General features: G+C 46.1%; 1 protein-coding gene across 4 annotated transcripts in view; it reads right to left on the bottom strand.

Moving 5' to 3' along the window:
- Window positions 1–445: 445 nt before the first annotated feature.
- Window positions 446–21,413, bottom strand: part of Scfd2 (sec1 family domain containing 2) — a 371,756-nt gene continuing 350,788 nt past the window's right edge. For 2 of the 4 annotated variants that reach the window (XM_078021291.1, XM_005319998.5), the window contains 2 exons: window positions 10,758–10,877; window positions 446–870 (listed from right to left, as the gene is read on the bottom strand). In XM_078021291.1, the coding sequence (XP_077877417.1) occupies window positions 778–870; window positions 10,758–10,877 (213 nt within the window). In that variant the 3' untranslated portion in view covers window positions 446–777. The remainder of the gene's footprint in view (window positions 871–10,757; window positions 10,878–21,413) is intronic. The other 2 variants (XM_078021292.1, XM_040292423.2) reach the window with 1 other exon arrangement.

Consider the following 21,413-nt stretch of genomic DNA (forward strand, 5'->3'; position numbering starts at 1 on the left):
TATATATTCAATTAGGAACTTGAAATCATAAAGGCCGTGGGGGTCGAGGTCCTGATCTAGACTCTCTGGGCAAGATCTCTTCTACTGCGCCTTCCTGTAGGGGGGAGGAAACCTCTAGGCAAGGACAGCACTCCCCTCGCCCTCGCTCCCACTGCTGTTCTAAGGAGCCTGGCAGCTCTGCCTAGCCAGCAGGCTGGAACAATGTGGCCCTTTGTTAGGCAGCATGATTTACAGCACACAGAGGCTGCCCCAGCGCCACCCCTCCCCTTGCCCGCCTTTTCAGAATTGTTTCAGATCAAGGGAGAAACAGAGCCTCAGACGCATCTGCAGCATGCCCTCCTCGGTTATGTAATCTTAAAGAAAAGCAAACTTTCCTCACACTCATAATTCTAAAGCATGCCTAAATTTTTCTTGGCCAATTCAGATCAAAAGACTCATTGTCATCTACCCACACTTACCAACAGGCTTTTATTTAGAATTAATGAACTTACAGGAAGAATCACAAATAAAGAGTGAAGGACAAATGGAAATTATCACTATTAGGTCAGCTAAAGAGAACTTGACACTTTTAGAAAAATGAAAAAAACAACTTAAAAAAATATACAAGCAATCCAAACAGAGTACCTCGCTACTCAGTTATCAAAAGACTCTTCCGGCAGAATGTGGTCATACCCACAATTAGCAACAGGGACACTGGTTTTGGAGGCATATCTGGAATGGGGACAGATGACGGTATTGGTATTCCAGCTTGGGCAGGTCTTATCTTCTTAGCAGTTGTCAGAAACCAAGGTCTGGATGTAGTCGATCAGTTGCAAATAACAGCTCGGGAATGTTAAGTGGCTTCAGGAGCCGGGTGGACAGTAGGATCACCTAACAACAGGAAGGGCAAACACACAGCAGAAATTAGGAAGGTCAATGCTGGGTTATTAGATGATGAGAAATAAAAATGCAAATGCGTGTCTTTGGAGGGGTGTGGAGAGAACCTCAATGAAAAAAGCAAAAGGTACAGGTTGAACACCACCTGGTGCCAGTGTCCTGGATGGAAGGAGGGATGCAGTCTGGGGAAGGTGGCCTGTGGGACAGCTGGGATGTTTACAAGACCAATGTTGTACCAAGAACAGCTAAGAGGAACCCTGGGTGCACTGGAGCGGCTGGGCCCAGCCACCACCTTGCTGCTGAATTGAATGGTGGCCTTCCCATGCAGGATTTTGACCTCAATATTGAGGTTTCTTCCACTTTCAGGAAGTCTTTGCTCCTTGAAGGGAGCAAATGGAGTTGAACCCAAGGTGGGGAATGCTGTTGTTGGGGATGACAATGATGACTCTATTAGTTTCTCCATATCATAAGCCAAATGGCTTAAATAACAGAAATCTCCTGTCCCACAGTTCTGGAGATGAGAAGCCCAAGATCAACCGACAAGGTAGGTTCCTTCTAAGGGCTGCACGGAGAATCCGGTCCACATCTTTTTCCCACTTCTCTGTGTTTTCACATGTTTTCTGCTCAACTCATGTTTGCCACTGTGTCCAAATTCTCCTTTCTATCTGGACACACTCATATTGAATTGGAGTCCATGTGAATGATCTCATTTTAACTCAATCATCTGCAAAGACCACATTTCTAAATAAGGTCACATTCACAGGTCTTAGAGGATGGGGTTAGAAGTTCAACATCTCTTTTTTAGGGGGAAACGTAATTCAATCTGTGGTAATCATGCTGATGATCGCAGCTGATGTTCAATAGTTCTTATGCTACACCAGGTTCTGAGGACTATCTCTAATCTCCATTTAATTCCTCAGCATACCCTTATGGAATAGGGTTATTAATTCCTATTTTGTAGACAGAAAAACAAAGTACAGAAAGGTTAAGGAGCTTTTCCAGGACATATGTAAGTGGGTAAGTCAGGAGCCGTTGAGGCTCCAGGATCACCTATCTATCACCAAGGTTCTGGGCATGGCTGCTCTGCTCCTCTAGTCCACATGGACCTTTGGGCTCTCTGGCCCCTTGTTGGGGATGCTTCCAGCTCCCTCAGCCTGGACTTTACTCTGGGGTGGATTTCTCTCTGGAACACTGGGAGAACCAGATCCTAGGGTTGGGTGGGGGCTGTGGTATGCTTGGTAAGTGTCCAGTGAGGTTCTGCCCATGCAGGTGCTGTAACCCCCTCAGCAAGGAGGTGACTATGGGAAATGGGGGAGGTGGTACTAGAGTTGGAATTTCCCAAGCCAGCGTCTGAGTGAAGGGGATTCCAGGGTGGCAGCATGATTGGGCTTCACCTGGCGATACTGCCTGGCCCTGCCAATTTGGAGGGGAGCAAGTTGGCCTGGACACATCCCATCCCCCGCTTCTTATCCCCCAAAATAGTCCTCAGTTCACTGTTCAAAACGGTGAAGTGACCAGATCCCATTTCAGCTGGTTCGCTGATGAAAACAAAGTCTACATTCCCACATGGAGGAAAAGTGGAAGGAACTAAGAAAGGAGAAAAGGAGGTCTTTCATCATTTTCTTGTTAAAGAAACAACTTTTAAAAGCTTAATAAAGTTTTGTATTTTTTTTAAGAAAAAACACTAGTTATTGGAAACATACAGTTTACTTGTTCTTGAAAGATAATCATTAAAAAAAATAGATGGCTAATGTCTTACGGCTGAATGGTATTTTGGCAGGAAAAAACCCATGGAATTTGTGCTTGCCATTTTTCCTTGAAAGCAGACAAAGAGTATTTGAGGACACTGAGCAAAATTAGCATCCCCTTATTACCCACGCGTGTGGCTTAGACACTGTGGGCCTGGAGAGGGTCTCTTTTTATCCCAGGTCTGCACCAGGTCTAGCAGGTGAGTGGTGATGGTGGCTACCAGGCCAGAGCCCACTGCAGACCCTGAGTGATCCCAACTTCACTGCTGATAGGCTACTGTAGCCTAACTTCAAGTCTCCTCGCCTCAGCTATCACAGAAGGAAAAGAATGGCCTGAGCTCCCAGGATTGTCATGAGGATTACATAAGCTCCCGTGTGGAGAGCACAGAAAGTGCTCAGCAAGCGTCAGCTGCTGTTTTACTGTGATTTTTTTTTTTTTGATTGGGTCACAGGCCTCCTTTTGAATATTATGTAAGTTAAGAACTCTCTAGAAAAATACACATATGTTCATATACAACTTTTCAAATGCAGTTTTAGGAGAGGTTGGTGGACTCCTAGGGATTCACAGAACACAAAGCCCATTTAAAAATGCATACATAAAGGCAAATTTTCTTTGCACACTCTCTGGAAGCAGAGTCTTCTGAGGTAAGAGAGGCCAGTAATGATTAAAATACCAAAAAGCCTAGCAAGGCAGCACGCCCTGTGACTTGCCAGTCCCCATTATACAGCCAGACTCTGCTGTCCTGATGTCCTTGGTTCTAATATAAAGGTAGCAGATTCCTCATGGGTGTGAGTGGGGGCAGCGAGTCTCCAAGGTGGTAAAGTTTGCTGGCAGAATTGAGGAACTTGGAGATTCAGTTAATGTCAACATTTCAAGAGCAGCAATAATTGAACACCTGAGAGTGAAGAATCTATCACTCTTAGGTGGCACACTGGGCTCCTGACCATGGCCGACAGAGACTGTGGATTCACTGTCCACCACTGAGCTGGCACCCAAAGACCAGGTGCCTCACATCTAAACAAGCAAGTATTTACACACACCCCAGGCAACAGCTTAGTGAGAGCTAAACCAGAGTGTCTGTGGCCCACTCTGTGGAGAAGTGAAAAGAAACAGATGGAAAACAGAGGCAGCTCATGAAGTCGGTTAGGTGGCCTTTGAGGATGGGAGAAAGCCAGGCTTTCTCACATTCTTCCCAGGAGAAGAGGTTAAGAGTAAAGGTTCAGGAGCACCCAACTGGAGCTGGAACTCAGCTGACCCTGGAGAAGTTGTTTAATCACGCAGAGCCTCAGTTTCCTCATCTGTTAGGTATAATATTTATGAGGATCAAATGGGAACAACTGTATAAAGCATTGAACACAGCAGGCTCCAGAGGGGCCCAAGATGGCGGTTCTATCACCCACTCGATCACCATCACCACCATCGCTACCCTCACTATTTGCTTCCTCTGCTGCACTCCTCTTGCTGCCCTTCCTCTGCTGTGTAGCCCCTGCTGTCACCGGGGCGATGCAGGGGAGGTGGAGTTGCCAGAACCTTCTTCTCCACCAAGTGTAAATCTGAGGGTATTACTCACAGGCTTCAAATCCTCCGCCTCCTCACTGCCCTTTGATAAGCCCAGCTCTCTGGAGAGTCTTCCAGGCTTCAGAATCGGCTCCTAGCTCAGCTCTTCACACCCCACCCCCTGTCTTCACACCCCTCACCATCAGTCCATGCTCCAGACACCCCAAATTATTAGCAGTTTTGTAACTGGCTCTTCAGGCACAATTTAAAAAAATCTAGAAAACGGTTTCCCTACTTTTTGGCTGAAGACATCACAGTTGTCCTTCACTCTGCTCAGGTGTCACCACCTCCAGAAAGTCTTCCCAGACTACCCTCCCCCAAGACTGTGTCCTCATGGTGGTTTATAATTCACAGCTTTCTCCATTTCCTCCATGGGCTTCTTAGCACAGTTCCTGATACAGAGCAGGTCCCTGATTTAGTGAGTTCATAAAGAATTGATGAACAGAAACCGTACAGCAAAGGAGGCAGGGAGTTTAGCAGTGGTCAACAGGAAGGTTTTCACTCAGAGAAGTTCTGGGAAAAGATGCTCCAATGGCTCTGGTTTTCACATGAATTCAACAAACATCTACTCGTCTAAAATTCCTATTAAAGAGCAAGTGGGGTCCCCTGGCTAAGTTCACACGCAGTATGATAGGGACCCTTAAGTATTTTTTCATCTCAGGCATTTTTGACATTCAGACTGCTTTTGAGTATTTTTTTAGTTGGCTCAACTAAAGCCATTTCTGCACAAATGGACTCCAAATGGGGAAGGAAAAAAGACTCAAAAATGAAAAGGAAAATGCTCAGAAGAGCCCGAGACAGGCCTATCAGATGACACTTGGGTTTTTAAAACACAGCCATCAAGTGGGTGACAGGAGACAAATTAAATATTATCTCTAATGTCCTTTTAGAGAATGGCCTGCTATTAGGCAGTGAGAGCACTAACCAGAGCCCAGGGCGGCCCCTGTCCTGGCCACCAGGCCACTCCTGGTCTCCCAGTTGTCTACTCCTTTGTCCCCCTTTTGTGTCTTTGCCCTTCTTCTCCGCCTCCACCTCCTGCAGGGCGACTGCAGGGCATCACTAAGTGTGGCTAGCAGTTCCATGGTGGAGTGTCGGGATATGGAGATCCTTCATTAACAACAGGCATCTGGGACACAGCAGAAATCTGACATGAAAAAACCTGTGCTGGCTGGCTGAGTCAGGGGCAAGGACATTATGTTCCCCAGAGCCAGGGAACTGATTCCCCCCTCCAGCAGCCTCCAGGCCCCATGCTGGTGGCACTCTGCTCTAAGATGCCCTGCTCTCAGCACCAGGAACAGCCCAGCCCCCAGAGACAACCAGCCCACTCTCTTGCTCAACCCTCCTCATCTGATATAATTTGCAGGTGCCAGCATCTTGCTGTTCTATTTCTGCTGAATGTGGAGGAAGCAGGAAAGTCTAGGATTTGGATGCTCATAATCCTCTGATTTCTAACACTGGGAATCAAAGAAGCAAGGAATAATTTTGTTTTCTTCCTTTCTCTTTCTTGAGAGATTTTTTTCCCCCACCAAAAGTAACCCACATAAGCACAGGCACCACTATGCATATTCATTGACTTGAAGAACTATTTTTTGAGCACATATCATATTGGAGGCATCGTCTAATTCTTGTGCATGCATACACACCCACGTACACACTCACACACCTGTCTTAATTGTAAAAGGATTTGATCTTACACCAATGGGACAATAGATTTTCCTTTTTTGGAAAATTCCTCGTAAACCATTTGACCTGCTTTCACCTTGTCCCAATCTCGGTGTGCTGTGCTTCAGGCTCCCCAAGAGCCTGGAAGTGTGAGACTCAGATCATCTTCTGTCCCTTCTGATTTTTTGTAGGTGGAGTTGGTGTTTTTAAATTTACTCACCTCCCTCCCTGGGGCTTCTCATCGATTTAAAAATAACCTGGAAGCAGGTTTTAGAGCAGGATTTAGTTCTCCTTGAACCCCAGAAGTTGTGTGCAAATTGTGTATTTGCATTTTTTGTCTTCCCCTAGTATTGAGGATTGAACTCAGGGGCATTCGAGTACTGAGCCACATTTCCAGCCCTTTTTATTATTATTATTATTGTTTTACTTTGAGACAGGGTCTCACTAGGTTGCCTGGGCTGTCTTCATATTGGTGATCCTTTTGCCTCAGAGACCTGAGTAGCTGGGATTCTAGGGGTGAACCACTATACCTGACCTTGTGAACCTGTATGCCTGACCATACTTTAAAAAATATATGACTATCATGTCCTCACTAAATATCCATCTCTGAAATGCAGAACTGCATGAAAGTAGGGTGGGTGACGAGCACAAGCCACCTCTGAAGAGTAGTAGGAGCGGGTCTGCTTGCCCGCCTAGCCTCCTCTCTTTTCCTCAGCTGGCTGCTCCCTATGCTTTCCACCCTGGCTCTTCCCTGTTATTTTCTTCTCACAATCACAGGCTTCTGGACTTGCTGCCACCACTGGGCTGCAGATCTCAGGTGACCAGAGTTGTCTGGCCACAAATCCCACACCAGGCAGCCAGTGGGTGAGAGGACAGGGGCTGGTGCTTGGCTGTCTGGGGTGTGTTGGGGAGTTGCTCTCCTCAGTGAAGTCAAGGGAAGAGGGTTTTTTTGTGGCCAGGAAAAAGGACCTTTCCCGACTTGCCTCTTTCTTCACCAGGATGTGTCCTGTGACCATAGACAGTGAGAGCAAAGCAAGCATCCCATGTGAGTCCCATAGCCCTGGGGCCTAGAGGAGGGAATGTGTTTCTGGTTCCCCATGTTTCATGCTATTCTTGTCACTCTTTGTGAGGGAAAGTTTGTTCCTGCAGATGCCTTAAAAGAGTCCTATAGGCTTCTTTGAATAGCTGATCCCTTATGTGCTTTCACATCTCAGATCCAAAATGCTCTCCTCCCAGAGGAACCTGTGCCATCTAAAGGAAGCTTCTCCTCTGGTTTTCCCACCACAGCCCCCACCTGTATCCTCTGCATGTTCTCTATGAGCTGCAGATCCTGCCTCTTATCAGTCACTCCCAGTTTTGAGAAAGCAGAAACGTATCTAGCTTGACTACTGCTCACCCTCTGCACAAATAGTGCTTGGCACAGAGTAGATGCTCAATAAATGTATTGTTGAGCGATCAGTTAATCCAATTTAGTAGAAATGATCTTAAGTGTCTCTATTTAGGTCTAAAAAGCACCCACAAACATATAGGATAGGGAAGATAGAGATTAGTAGCAATAGATTCAGAGATTAAGTTATTTTAGTTGTTCATATTCTCAATATGAATCAATAGGTTGGCATGATTTGTGTGGTTCAGAAAATCTTCTCTTTTATGCTACAATAATATAATAAATTTCTAATATTTAGTATCTGACATTCAATGAACATGGATGAATATCCACTAAGTGGCAGACCCTCTTTGAAGTATTGGGAAACGATAGCTAAGAAAGGCAAAGTCCTGAGGCTGGAAGGGAAGAGGTGCATAATAGAAAAGAAGCCCCAAAGGGAGGAGGATGAGACCCTGTGGGGTCTTGTGAGCCATGGCCAGGATGGGAGGAGGTAGCCCAATGTCCTCTGCACTGATCAGTCCACACAAGGGGATGGTTTTTTCAGTTCCAACTGTGTGAGAGACAGAGCAAAATGAGGCTGATGACAGCAGCCAGGATCATCAGGGGTCTCAGGTCTGTGTCACTGGGTGCAAGTGAGGTGGCTATAGGAACTGAAGAGGAGCCCTGGGGGAGGAGAGGCACCAGCTTGTTATGTCTGCAGGACTGCCTCATTTGCTTTGAAGTTCTGTGCAGCCCCAGAGCTGAGTGAGAGAAGGCTCTCAGGAGGCTGACTGGGGCTGCATCTAGCAGAGGTGGCCTCTCCTCAGGCCAGCCATGCACAGGTGTGTGGATCCTGCAGAACGCCCCCTTCAGTTAGGTTACACATATTCTTGAAAAAAGTCTGAGTCCCCACAGATAATGGAGCTGGTGCACATGTCATTGTGTGGATGGCTCAGCACCAGGCCTGATTCCCAAGGTGCCTCTAAAAGCAGGAAACTGAACTCTTAGCTTAGCTGCCAGCCAGGGCAGCTGTGCGTCTGTCAGGTGTAGGAGAGGAAAATGCCAACATGCATGATCCCCCTGCTTTCCTGAACTTGGAGAGGACAATGTGATAAATGACCCACTTCCCTTAATGCCTTGGGAATCTTCCCAGGGCCTATTAGCTCTTTGGGGAGCTTTGGGCACAAAGGACAAGTGGCAAGCCATTGAGGCTGCTCCTTACGCCCAAAATTCTCTAACAAGCTCTCTGGGCAGAAGACTGGGCACAGGATCAGATTGCGGCAAAGCCCTTGGAGGTTGGGGCTGTTTGTCAAACTCAGGTCACAGGGCTTTGAAGACGCCTGCATTTATCCTTTTACAGCGAGGACTGCCATGTCTGCAGGCTGTTACAATGCATCCTTGTTTTGAAGAGCTAAGAATTGGGTTTACCGAGTTAGGGACAGTGAGAAGGGAACTTTCTAATTTTTTTTTAATGTGTTTTTCAAAAAAGGCAACTGCTTATTAAATAGACCTTTAACACTGCTGACCGAGAAGGTCCTAAATGCAGCAGAATTTACCAATTTGTCAGAAGTTTCACCAGCTATGACCATAACAGGGTAGAGTAATGGCAGCAGGAATGGTCACAGACAATGCCTGGTCACTCCTCTATTCAAGTACCTGTTGTAGCTCCCCAAGTACCCAGTTCCAAGCTTCTTTAGTTGATTGTCTGGACACTAATAGAGACCAGGCTTGCTTGACTTCACCAGGTGGCCCAGACACTTAACACAGACTAGTCAAAGGCAGAGGCAGGACTAGAACCCAGGCCTATCAAAACTGCTTCGTCAAACCAGTTCTCATGGAGTCAATAAATCCACCAAACTACTGAGTTCCTGCTACATGCTCAGGCCTAGAGAGCCCCGGTTTGTCCTCAGGGAATTCCTGAGGTTGAGGACACCAGGCCAGCAAAGAGAAAGCAGGTATGAGCAGGGCTTCACTGCACAGTATGGATTTGGGATGCCAGCAGAGATGCAGGAAGGGCCTGGCTCAACAGCAGGACACCACAGAAGGGAAACAGGGGCTCCCATCGCTGGCTGTGTGGACCCTGATGGCAGTGGGTTGATGCAGCACACAAGGATGACAGTAGGTCTCGGACAGCCAGCACTGGGCTGGAACCACGGCCCTATCCAGCTGGTTTCTGTGCAGCTTGGCAGCCAGTCCCCAGCACCAGCTGGCATCCTGCCTGAAGCACTGCACCTCTGTTTGGTGTTGTGCAAGCCACAAAGCACCGCCCAGCTGTGTGTAGAGGTGGCTCGAGGCTATGACCTCCAAATGTCAGGAAGATTACCCCCTGGAACCAAGTCCCAATCAGGGGTGGGAGTCAAGGGGAGATATCCAGGTGATGCTGAGGCATGTCATACACCATCCCTCAGGGCCCCAAGGAGGACTGGACCTCAGCTGTGTGCAGAATAACCAGCCCAGTGGTGCACCTCTTTCTGGATTTCGTCCCCTCACTGATCTCTGTTTCTCACCCCTCACTGCTGTTTCTTGGGATCATCTCCTAAGTAAACCACCAGCTCTCGTGGCCCTGTCCCAGGGTGAGGGTTTAACTCTTACCAAGGAACTGACTCTGGGTCCCCAGTCAGATTGGAGCCTGCAGAGGCTGAGGCACTCCTTTTCTGGAAGGCTCTTTCCTGGGCCACGAGCCTCAAATCCTCCTCCAAAGCAGGGTGGGGACTCCTTGGAAAGGGTGGATAATCACCATAGCCAAGCCACCAGTGCTGCCAGCCGCCAGTCAGGCACCGTGTCAAAGGCACATTCTCAAACCGGATCTGATTTACAGCCAACCCGCCCAGTTTCCTAAGTGAGAAAACAGGACCTTTCTCCCACAGGTCCCTTGGCTAGTCAAAGGCAGAGGCAGGACTAGAACCCAGGCCTATAAAACCAAAAGTTCTGTGTTCTGAACCTAGGTCTGCAGGGCAGGCTTCCTGTTTGGGAAATGGCATGGGACCTCATAGGAGAAAGCTACATACTAGTTATTGTCTTGGCGATATCTGTCCCCTAATGAGCAGATTTGGGAGGAGGTCTCTGAGTTGTCCCTCAACTAGAGAGAGCCTAGAAAGCAGGGCAAACTCTTGAGTGACTAAGCACAGGTTGAATAATCAATGCACTGAGGAGTGATGATAGCGACACCTTGGCCTTGGAACCCAGACATAGGAAAGGACGGGGCAGGGAGAGCTCTCCTTCCTCTGGTCTCATCACCCACCTGAGAGCAATTTACTTTGCAAGCAACTTAGATTCAATTTAGGGTTAATTTGCTTGATGTGGGAATTAACCTGTCATAATGGAATCTATCAAAGTCCTATACTGTGGGGAACGAAGTCCATTCAGAGGGTGCTAGGTTGGATCTGGACAGGAGGCTGGCGGATTCTGGGGCAGGCAGGGGACTGTGCTGAGGGCAGCAGCAGGTGGGAGAGAGAGAAAACCAGGACGGAGAGGGACACCAGGACCCCTGCTGGCCCCTCCTGCTCCTGCCCCTGGACTCTTGTTCTCATCACCCATGACTTCATACCTGGGCTCCTGGCTTCAGGGAAGCCACAAGGTCTTTGACCATTTTGGCTTCAGAGACTGTGATGCCACCCACCACGAAGAGGATCAGGAGCGGGTGGTCACTGGGATGAGGCCGGCTCACCTGCAAAACAGAAGACCACCAGCGTCAGAGGTGGGCCCAGGGCTGCCACCTCATCATGCACTGGGACTTTGAGAGACTGTGATTTATCAGCTATCAGGTGTGTCAGTGCTTAGTGACTGAATTGACCAGGAAAATAACATGGTCCCTTATTACACCCATTTAAAGACTTTACCAAAAGAAAGCTCACAGGAGCTGGTGGCTACCAGACAAAAGTGAAGGCGGAGGACAGCACGTCATACTCCTCAGAATTGTTCAGGTCCCAGCGCAAACTTGCTTCCCTTCGTTGTTGCAGTGGTTACTTCCTTCAGAGCAGGTCCCACAGCCTGTGGCCACCACATTCTATTATTTGTTTCCTGTCTGCTGCCTGCTGTCTCCTGTACTAGAACAGAAACCCACCAGGGTAGGCACCTTATCTACCTGCTCTCTGCAACTCCCAGGATACCTAGAGTTTGGCCCAGAACAGGTGCTCTGCAAATGTGGGTGGAACTAATGAGCAGTCAGAACTCAAGCAGGCAGGGGCGGGGGAGGTGTACAAAGATGGAGGAGACTGGGCCACCCTGGGGAGAGCAGACTCTAGCACAGACCTCGACTTCTTCAAACAGTCTTAGTGGAGAACCCCCACTGCCTGGAACCTATGGCAGATGCTGTAGAGAATTCTTCATGATTACAAATAATTTCGCCAATGAGACCAAGTTTTATTTTATTCTTAAAATCAGAATTACTCTTAATAACCACTCAGGAAATGCAAAATAACTCGTGAAAGGACTTAGCAAAATGACACCAGCCGGACAATAGGGTTTCTAAGAATTATGTTTTGAGTTAGTTTTGGAAGCTGGAGTTGAGTTGATGAGGAGAGGGCAGGAGGGAGGGTGGAGCCAGGGTCTGGAGATAAGTGGTCGCCAGCTGCGGGGAGCAGCTCAGGGCCTGGCCAGGATGGAGCGCACCTGGAGGCACGACAGAGAGGCTCGTGTTCACTCACTCTGCTCACAGATGCACAAGCCTCTGCAGGCCTTGGAGTGTCCAAGGAGCAGCAGGGTGGGCAGTGGGGCACCAGGAAGTCTTTCTCTCCCCGTCCCAGCTCCTTTCTCAGCTGGGTTCTGCTGTCCCTTGCCTAAAGATACCCATTTCTCAGTCTCTTATTTTAAAAACTCTTAAAAGGACTACACATTAAATATTCCAAGTTTTATAACTTATTGGATTCTGCAGAGAAACTCACAGTAGGAAGGAAGAAAGGAAGGAAGGAAGAAAAAAGGAAGGGAGGGAGGGAGGAAAGAGGGTGGAAGAAATTCTAAAGGTCTTTAAAATTAGTAATGGTGAATATTGGAAAAAGTTACAAAGCCCTTTCACCTTTAGAATAAGATTGTTGCCAGGCATGGTGACACACGTTGTAATCCTAGAAGCTCGGGAGGCTGGGGCAGGAGGTTCAAAGCCAACCTCAGCAAGAGTGAGACACTAAGCAACTCAATGAGTCCCTGTCTCTACGTACAATACAAAACAGGGCTGGGGATGTGGCTTCCTTCCTTCCTTCCTTCCTTCCTTCCTTCCGTCTCTCTTTCTCTTTCTCTCTCTCTCTCTCTCCCCCACTCCCTCCCTCCTTCTATCCTCCCTCCTGTTTCTCTTTCTTTTTCCTCTTTCTTTTTTGTTGGAGAGGGCACCCAGGCCCTCATGCACACTAGGCAATTGCTCTACCACTGAGCAACACCCCCAGCCCCGATTTCTGTTTCTTCTCAGATAAATTTTGGCCCTGCTTAGGGCTCCATGCTTGGCCTCTTACTCTTCTCCCTCAACACACCATCCCAAGGGACCTCATCTTCTCATCTGCCTTTGACAATTTTTTAAATATTTCCCAAGTTTGTCTTCAGCTCAGACATCTCTATGATCCTTGGACATTGCCACCTGGATGCCTCCCTGGATTCTAAACTCAACTGGCTTCAAATTTGATGTGCAACCTTCCTTCCAGTTCTACCCTTCGCTTGAAACTCGAACCACATGCCACCTTCACAGTCACTTGAGCCAGACGTAAGAGAATCACCTTAGACTTTGCTGCCTCTTTTGTCTCTCAGGTTGAGTCCTGCCCTTTCTGCCCCTCACAGTCATCAGTATCTTCTGGACTCCCACATCCCCAACTTCTTCACTAGATGACTGCTACAGCTTTCTGCTTCATCTCTGAGTCCCTGGTCTGGATATTCTGCATCCATTCCCTTAATTTCTGCCTAGTAGTCTTGCTTTTCTTTCTTTCTTTCTTTCTTTCTTTCTTTTTTTTTTTTTTTTTTTTTGTGGTGCTGGGGATTGAACCAAGGGCCTTGTGCATGCGAGGCAGGCACTCTAGTAACTGAGCTACATCCCCAGCCTATAGTAATCTTTCTAATATACCAATATTTAGAATTGATTATAGTGAGCACAATGCTACTTGTGTGCATTTTCTTTTTTTAATTCTGAAAATATCTTTAGAAGGCAAGTGCAACTATTAGTGTATTTACAGATGAAAAGATTGAAGTAATGAAATTATAGAGCCAGGGGCTACAGTCCTATCTACTGCTCAGCTCTGTTACATGTGCAGATTCTCTGCATAGAGTTTCATGGCCATGAAGATGAAGTTCAAACTCCTCTATATACTTCAGTATATATACTTCAGTATATAAGGCTCATATTGCATAGCTTTGGGTTAAGTCTTCATTTCCTCTCCACATTTTTTTTTTCTGGAGTCACTCACAATGACTTGTGCATGCCTCAATGCTTGGTTATTTGCATTTTTTGGGAAATTCTGTTGAATATGTGACATTTTATTGAATATAGGCCCCAGAAAGTGCATTAATCCCAAGTGTACAATTTCATTTATTTTCACAAAGTAAATAAACCTGCATGCCCAACACCCAGATCAAGAAGTAAAACTTGTACCTCAAGCCCCCTCCTGTCACCTCTTCTTCTAGGATAACCAGCACCCTGCCTTCTACTGCTCTACATGGTACTTTGATTCTTTTGCTTAACTCTAAGCCTGGGAGGTTTTCAGCTACAGTCCATAGGTCCTGGTGAGGCCATACCAGAGGGTTTCGGCCTATCTCTAAGCCCATTAAACAGTTTGAGTGCCACTTGAGTCACATTATCTCAGGTAGCATTCAGTCTCCTCCATGTGGAGTCCCTCGTTTCCCTCTTCGCCTCTTCTCTTCTCTTCTCTTCTCTCTTAAAAGCATGCCCTCCTCTGAGAAGTTCTCCCCAGATATCTTTCAACCTCTGTGCATGATTCCAGCCTGATAGCCCCCTATGTCTTTGCCTTGGAAAACCAAACGGCTACCCTGACATACCATCTCCTCAGCTCTGAGTTCCTGACAGGCAGGGACTGCATACATTTGCCTTGAAATTATGGGGCTGAGCATAGTACCTAGTACACAGGAAATGGTCAGAAATTGTTACATAAATAGAACAGAGGAATGAACAAGTGAATGGGTTGCACAGGTTAATGGAGATGCCCTTCTTATCTTAGAGAGCTTCTAGAAAGTGCTTTGCTCATGGTTTGTCTGGCTGCATAACTGACCCTGGGATTCCCCCCAGCCCCACAAACAACTGTTGTTTCTCAATCCTGGAACAGAAACACAATTGACTCCAGAGCTTCAGCATGGTACAATAGGTTCCCTGTGACATATGCTTTCCATAAGAGAGTCTGGAATCTGTAGTACATGGCAAGAATCTTGGAAAGATGTATTGAAAGATGAAAAGGGGAAAAAGAAACGAACAGCAACAACAAAGAGCAATTCCCTGGAGGAGTGGAGGGAATGCTGGTTTTGTACAAATAAATGGGTCTAATTAATGCATGTTCCTGTTTGCTATTTGGGTTTTAGTTTAGATTTATGTTTTGATACTAGACTTTCCCTTCAGACCATGTCAGGTCAGCAGGCTGTCGGAAACTGGAGCCTCTTCCACCCAAATAACGCATTCTTTATTAGCAGCCATACATGGCTGGGTCCCATTTAGTTCATGGTGAGACACACTTTGAAGATGAAAGATTTGAGCATCATTTCTGCCATCACACATGCACAGATTAATAAAGCAAGTCAGTGTCTCTGCTCTTTCATTTTCAAAACTTTGCCAGCTGTGACGTTGAGACAGCAGTTCTGGCCACAGAAGATGGTTTCCCTTCATATTGCGTTGCTGCCTTTCCAGCAGAGGCTGTGGGTCCTCTCTGCAGGTGTGGACCCTAAGGGAGCCCTTTGATGTCTAAGTGGCTTCCAGGATGGGGTTGTCAAAAGGCTTTCTGTTGCTTCTGGTTTCTGGGTGCTTTCTAGGAGCCCTGGGAATCCTGTGGTCACTTCCCTCACATGATGTTCTTTATAATTTCTCTCTCTTTGTGGCTCACTTGTCCCTAGAACAAGGAAGGTCAGGTCCCCAATTCTCCATCAGTGGGCAGTACCTCGTAGAGGCAGAAACTAGAGCATGGGCCTTAAAGAGTACTAAACTCTGGAAAGATCCAGGCTGACTTTGAAGATGGCCCAACAAAGGCTTTTCTTCCACAGGAGTTGGTAACATTGCCACCACTGTCACTAGATATTTAATGTCTAATGCTGTGCTTCTTATTCAGTTTTTTGTCCATTCAACAAATATTTATTGAGGGTCAGATGCTGCTTGAAGCATCTGGGATTCAGCAATGCACCAAACAGAGAAGAATTGGGGTGTTAGTTTTAGTGGTAGTTAGTTTTAGTGGTAGGGTGGAGGGTGGGGTAAAAATAAATAAGTAAGCTGGTAAGTGCAGAAGGTGGTAAGTGCTATGGAGGAAAACTGGGGAGAGGGGAGCCATTACTCTAGGCAATACTTAGAATCTATGAAGTAGGCAGAAGCCCCATTTTATAGAGAGAGACACTGAAGCTTAAAGGGTAAGATAATTCAAAGTCACCAAACTAATATGCTGTAGGATTGAGACTAAAATTCAAGTCTATCTCCCTGAAGAGATATAAATGTCCTCCTTTGCAATCCACACACTTCCATTGATAAACTAATTCTTCAAACTGAAAGTTCTTTAGAAACATCATTCAATTACCAGATTCCTGTGGACTTGTCCATTCAATCACATTGCAAAAGGCTGCCATGCCACTACACCACTCTGCTGTTGAGCTTGACCTCCCTGCTGCATTTGCTGCAGTAGATGGCTTCCTCCTTCCTGAAACTTCTCCCACGCTCCCTCCCCCCTAAGCCCTCCTAAGATGCTGTTCTCTTGCTCCACTTGCTCCATTACATGTTGTGCTCCCATCTGGTCTGGTCTCCTATATTAGTCAGGTTTTTCTTGTCATTGTGATCAACATACCTGATAAGAACGACTTAGAAGTGGAAAAGTTTACTTGGTTCACAGTTTCAGAGGTTCAGTTCATTGTCGGCCAACTTTATTGTTCTGGGTCCAAGGAGCATTGTGACAGAAAGGCATAGTGAAGGAAAGCTGTTCAACTCACAGTCGTCAGAAATCAAAGGAGGGTGGGGTGCACTGAGAACATACCCCTAGTGACCTACTTCCTCCAACTATGCCCCACCTGCCTACAGTTTCTACCTAATAATCTATTCAAATCACAAATCCATCAAATGGAAATAATCATCTAATGAGGTCACAGCTGACATAATCTAATCATTTAACCTCCTGCATTAGCACAGGAGCTTTTGGGGGACACCTCATATCCAAATCATAATACTTCCAGTTCCTGCTCATTTCCCCACATCCTCCCTAGGCACCCCTCACCCGCTCACAGTTCCATGCCTCACACATCCCAAGGGCTCCAGCTTGCTACTGTTGGACCAGGTTCTGCCAAGCCTAAGGGCTGTCTCCCAAGCCCCTAAGCTGTTCACACCAAAATATAAGTTACCTTCTCCATTTCCTGCTTCCCAATAAGAGATAATGTCAACCACATCCATCTAGTCGCTCCAGACCAAGCAAATGGCCCTAGACAACTTCCTCTCACTGCCACGTTCAATCAATGCCCCCTCATTCCCTTAACCCTGAGCTTAGATTCTCACCTTCTCACTTTCCCTCCCTACCTGATGCCAGGTGGGCCCTCGTTTTCCCTTCTCTTAATGCCGCTGGGACTATCTTCATGAAATGTAAACTTGTCGTGTATTCTTAAAAAAAATTTTTCAATGCCACTTCATTGTTTTGGGTCACATTTCAAACCTCCAGCTCTTGTTAATCTAGCTTCTGCTTACCTCTGTCTTAATATTCTTCTACTGCCTGCATGCCACCTTAGCTCCTCACTTGGAACTAAAGCAATTCCCCCTATACCACGACAGTTCATTACTTTGTTCCTGATTCCTATTGGTCTGACAAAATTCAGTGTCTCGGGAAGCTTCCTCTGATCCTGGTTGAGCTACTCCTCTGTGCTCTCATATCACCTTTCCTGCACCTCTCCTCTTTCTTGTAATCCTCAGTTTTCTTGGGAATCTCCCCCACAAACTGTAAGAAACATGACCTAGCTGTGCTGTGGTGTCTAATTCACCCTGATCTAGTTCATTTTATGTCTGCCTTCCATACAGCAGAAGATCTCAAGAATTATTCACTTCCAGACAAAGCAAAGCATCAAGTTCTTGTTTTTTGCTTACTGGGTTGTACCAAATGTCCATTTCACTAGAACTTATGGAACACATTTAGCTAGTGTTAGACATCAATCAAACCCCACCTCATAAAAAGGAACTCCAGAACTTGTACTCATTTAATCAACAACTTGAATGCTGAGATGGTTTCCTCTTGTCAGAAATGCTGTTAAGTATGATAGACCTAAGCCAACAGTTTCTCTCTGACTCTTGTTTCTCTTGTGTGACTAAGAAGGAGCTAGACTAGATGATCTCCAAGGTATGCCTACCTCTCAAGTTCAAGGATCTAACATCAAAATTTACTTGAAGCCCAATATTTCACTCTTCATTCCAAAATGAATGAAGAGTGAAATACTGGGTATTTCACTGCTAACACCTGCAGTAGATTCCTCTGTAGGTCTCTCTCCTCCAGTCCACAAGCCAGTAGTCTCCCATGCACATGTTTGGAGCCATGTAGTTACAATGTGATCTTGCTGCCCAGCTACAGTTGATTGGTCATGGAATGGAGTCCAGAACTAGGCTGGGCCAACTACAGACCTTTTCCTCTGAATCAAAATTTGATCTAAGACAGATGAGGCTCTAAGCTAGGCTCTCAAAAAGAACCAAGCCATGGACTGGCTACTCAGCCATTCATTCATCTAGTATTAATGAGCACCTAATAGAGGCTGGGCACTAGCCAGCTCCCTACCTCCCTCATGGCTTTCTAGTTCTTAGTCCCAGTTCTTCCTAAGGTCCACTGCATTGCTGTGATTGAGTTCCCTGGGACACCCCTTGGTCCTCATAATTGCCCTTTCTTGGATTAAGTTGTCACAATGTGTTGACATATTAAATGCAAATAAAAAAGTTTCAAATGTTATCTTCTCACTGTGCCCAGTTTTTCAGGGCCTGCTGAGCAGTCGTTCATTTCTTCTTGTGGGTCTTTTTCTGTCACCACCTTGGGTGATGGGACTTTTGTATCAACTCAAAAACAGAGCCCAGAGGTAAGCCTTGGTAGCTTTCATGAGATTTTTCACAAATCTCTTATTTTTTCCAATTAAACAACAAAGAACACAACTTAAAAAGCACACAGGGAAGGAGGTGAAAGGGCCTCATGCAATTTTGTTAGATAAAACCCACCCTCCTCATGCCAATTCCAGCAGAGAACACATCTTGACAAATCATGTCCTCTAGTCAAAACAAGCCGAGGTCCAAACACATGGAGTAGATATAAAATACATTGTTTTCAGGAGACTGAACTCCAACTCACAAATTCCAGAAACGCACTTTAAAATTGCTGCTTATTAGACATGCCAGTTTTAAATTAAATTAATGTGGGGGTGAGGGATGTTTTGATTTATTTATTAGATTGCTATCAAGCTTTCCTCTAAGGAGCTCAAGGTGCTCTGTGCAGAAGGACTACAGAGCGGGAGCTGGGCTGTTTTAGGAATGTCAGGGTTGGCCCTTCACAGTTCTTCCGAGTCCCATAGGGACCCAGTGTGCTTCCTGGCTGCCCTTGGGAGCTGGCAGTCGAATGGGTGAGCCTCAAGTGCATCAGGCCGAATTGGAACGGTTTCTCAGAGGTACAGAAGAGTGACCTGGTGGACGTGCTAGCTCTTCTACCCAGCTGGTCTGGTTTACTTTACAGGATTCCATGGAAAGTGAGGAAAGTTCTGCACCTCCATTTCTTCGCAGGAAGTTGATTTTGTACTTTTTTCCCCTCCTTTTCCTTTTAGGTTACATTAAAAAACATCCTGGATAAATAGCAAGTTAGCCTTCATCATCAAAGCCTTTCTGGGCTCACTTATTTTGAGGCCAGGTTGGTAGTATGAATGATTTTCATGTCTTCTAGATTGGAGGGAAAACTCCTAGCTTCAGCCCAACACTGCCCTTGCCCAGCCAGAGAGTCAAGCATGTATTTAGCGGAGTGCAGACTGCATTTCTCAGGAGTGATCCTGACAATGTTTTCTGTTCCTCGTGCTCTTGGTCCTTTTTCAGTCTCTTCTTAAACCTGGGTGGGCATTGGTGACTGTCTCGCTACTATGGAAGTGATGCTGCGTGACTTTGAAGGCTGCATCGTAAAACACAATACAGCTTCCACCTGGCTGTTTCTCTTTGGATGCTTGTCCCTAAAACACAGCTGCCGTGTGTGAGAAAGTTCATTCAAGAGGCCTATGTGGAGAGGGACTAGGGCCCCAGCCCATGTGCATGGTCAAGCTACCAGGAGCTGCTCAGCATCAACTTAGTGTCCATGTGAATGAGCCACTCTCCCTGGGGGGTGCACCCTGAGCTCTGCCCAGACTGCAGAGTCATGAACATAATGGAGGGTTCGTAGTATTAGTCAATGTTTTGGGATGACTTCTTAAGAGACAACAAATAATCAGAACAAGTGGGATGAAAGACTTCTCTTGACACTCTGATTTACACCAGAAGGCATTGGAAAGAGAGGTTCAATGAATCGTAATATGATATAAATGAAGTTCAGACTCTAGTGAGGGTGGAATCCAGCTACCTTGACTTCCCTGCTCATGTGGAATTTGTTTGATGCAGAGAATCTTAGACACCCAGGCATTTTTTCATAAAATGCTGCCTATAAAAATGTATATAAATAGACTGGTTCTGGGAGCCACTTCCAAGTGCCTGGAACAGAGGCCTTCATTTGCCTAGGGAGCTGAGGCTGGCCCAAGAGCAGGAGCAAATCTGGTGGACAGCTCCTATCCTCTCCCAGCACAAGGCAACTATGCTACTGGGGAGTCAGGGACCTAAGCCATCTTGGGCTGTGCCTCTGTCTTCTGCATGGCCGGGGTCTACTGCTGTGGGCCTCTAGGCCTTGAACCATCCTGTGTGGTACCTGTACAGTATTTCGTGGGCTCATCACAATTTGTCATAGGAGGAATAGTGTCCCCCAAGACTGAGGAGCTTGACAAGTTGGACCATAGTGAAGAAAGAAATGAGTCTGGAAAACCACATCACAGCCTTATGAAGGTGACTTCTGACAGACACAATAAAGAAGGGCACTAAATCACATGTCTTTCTGTCAAGAGCAATTTGCTAGTAAAATCTGCAATGTCTGTGTCTTTTTTGGGGATGAGGTGTCAATTCTATTTTAGGTATTGAACTCAGGAGTGCTTTGCCATGGAGATACATCCCTGTTCTTTTTAATTTTTTTTTTTTTTAATTTTGAAACAGGGCATGCTAAGTTGCCCAGGCTGGCCTCAAACTTGTGAACTTTTTGCCTCATTCTCCCAAGTCACTGGGATCATAGGCATGCACTTACTGTGCCCAGCTCTTCTCTTTTATTGAATCACTTGTGCACCCAACAGTTTGGCTGTGTACGGCAAATGCCTGAGTACCAGCTGTGTTCAGGGATACAAAGATGCTCTAGGTGGCTGCTTTCTCAAGAGTCACAATTCTAGAAAAGATCAGCAAACGCTTACGTAGCACTTACTACAGGCTGTGTACTGTTCTGAGTTCTATGTATGTAGTCACTCATTTAATTCTCATAACTGCCCTATAAAGTTGGTGCTATTACCATCCCCATTTTATAAATTAGGAAAGTCAAGCAAAAAGAGGCTAAATGATGTGCCCAAGGTCACATAGCTGGTGGGGCCCAAGTTCTAAGGCATGGGTGTGACTTCAGATGTGTCACATGACTCTATTGTAAACAGAAGGCAGAAGGAAGTTAGTACAGAATGTATGAGATTGGCGGGAAAGGAATGTGCAAAACAGATAGCCATCTATTATTTACAGAAACTAAAAAAAAAAAAAAAAAGAGGCTAATAGAAAAGAGATTTCTCAATTTCTCAGATCTCCCCTGGTATCACTCATCTTCTATCTGACCACTCTTAGGATCTTTCTCTCTCAATTCACTTAATTTCCTTAGCAAATAAGCCCTTTTGCTTCTGTCCTTTTCTCCAAGGAGACAAAGAAGTTGGAAGAAACAGGTTTCTATGCTGTTGGTGTGGAAAAGGGATGAGACTGTCATTTGTTTTTGACAAA

Source organism: Ictidomys tridecemlineatus, chromosome 9, assembly GCF_052094955.1.
Source record: "Ictidomys tridecemlineatus isolate mIctTri1 chromosome 9, mIctTri1.hap1, whole genome shotgun sequence".
Classification (NCBI taxonomy): domain Eukaryota; kingdom Metazoa; phylum Chordata; class Mammalia; order Rodentia; family Sciuridae; genus Ictidomys; species Ictidomys tridecemlineatus.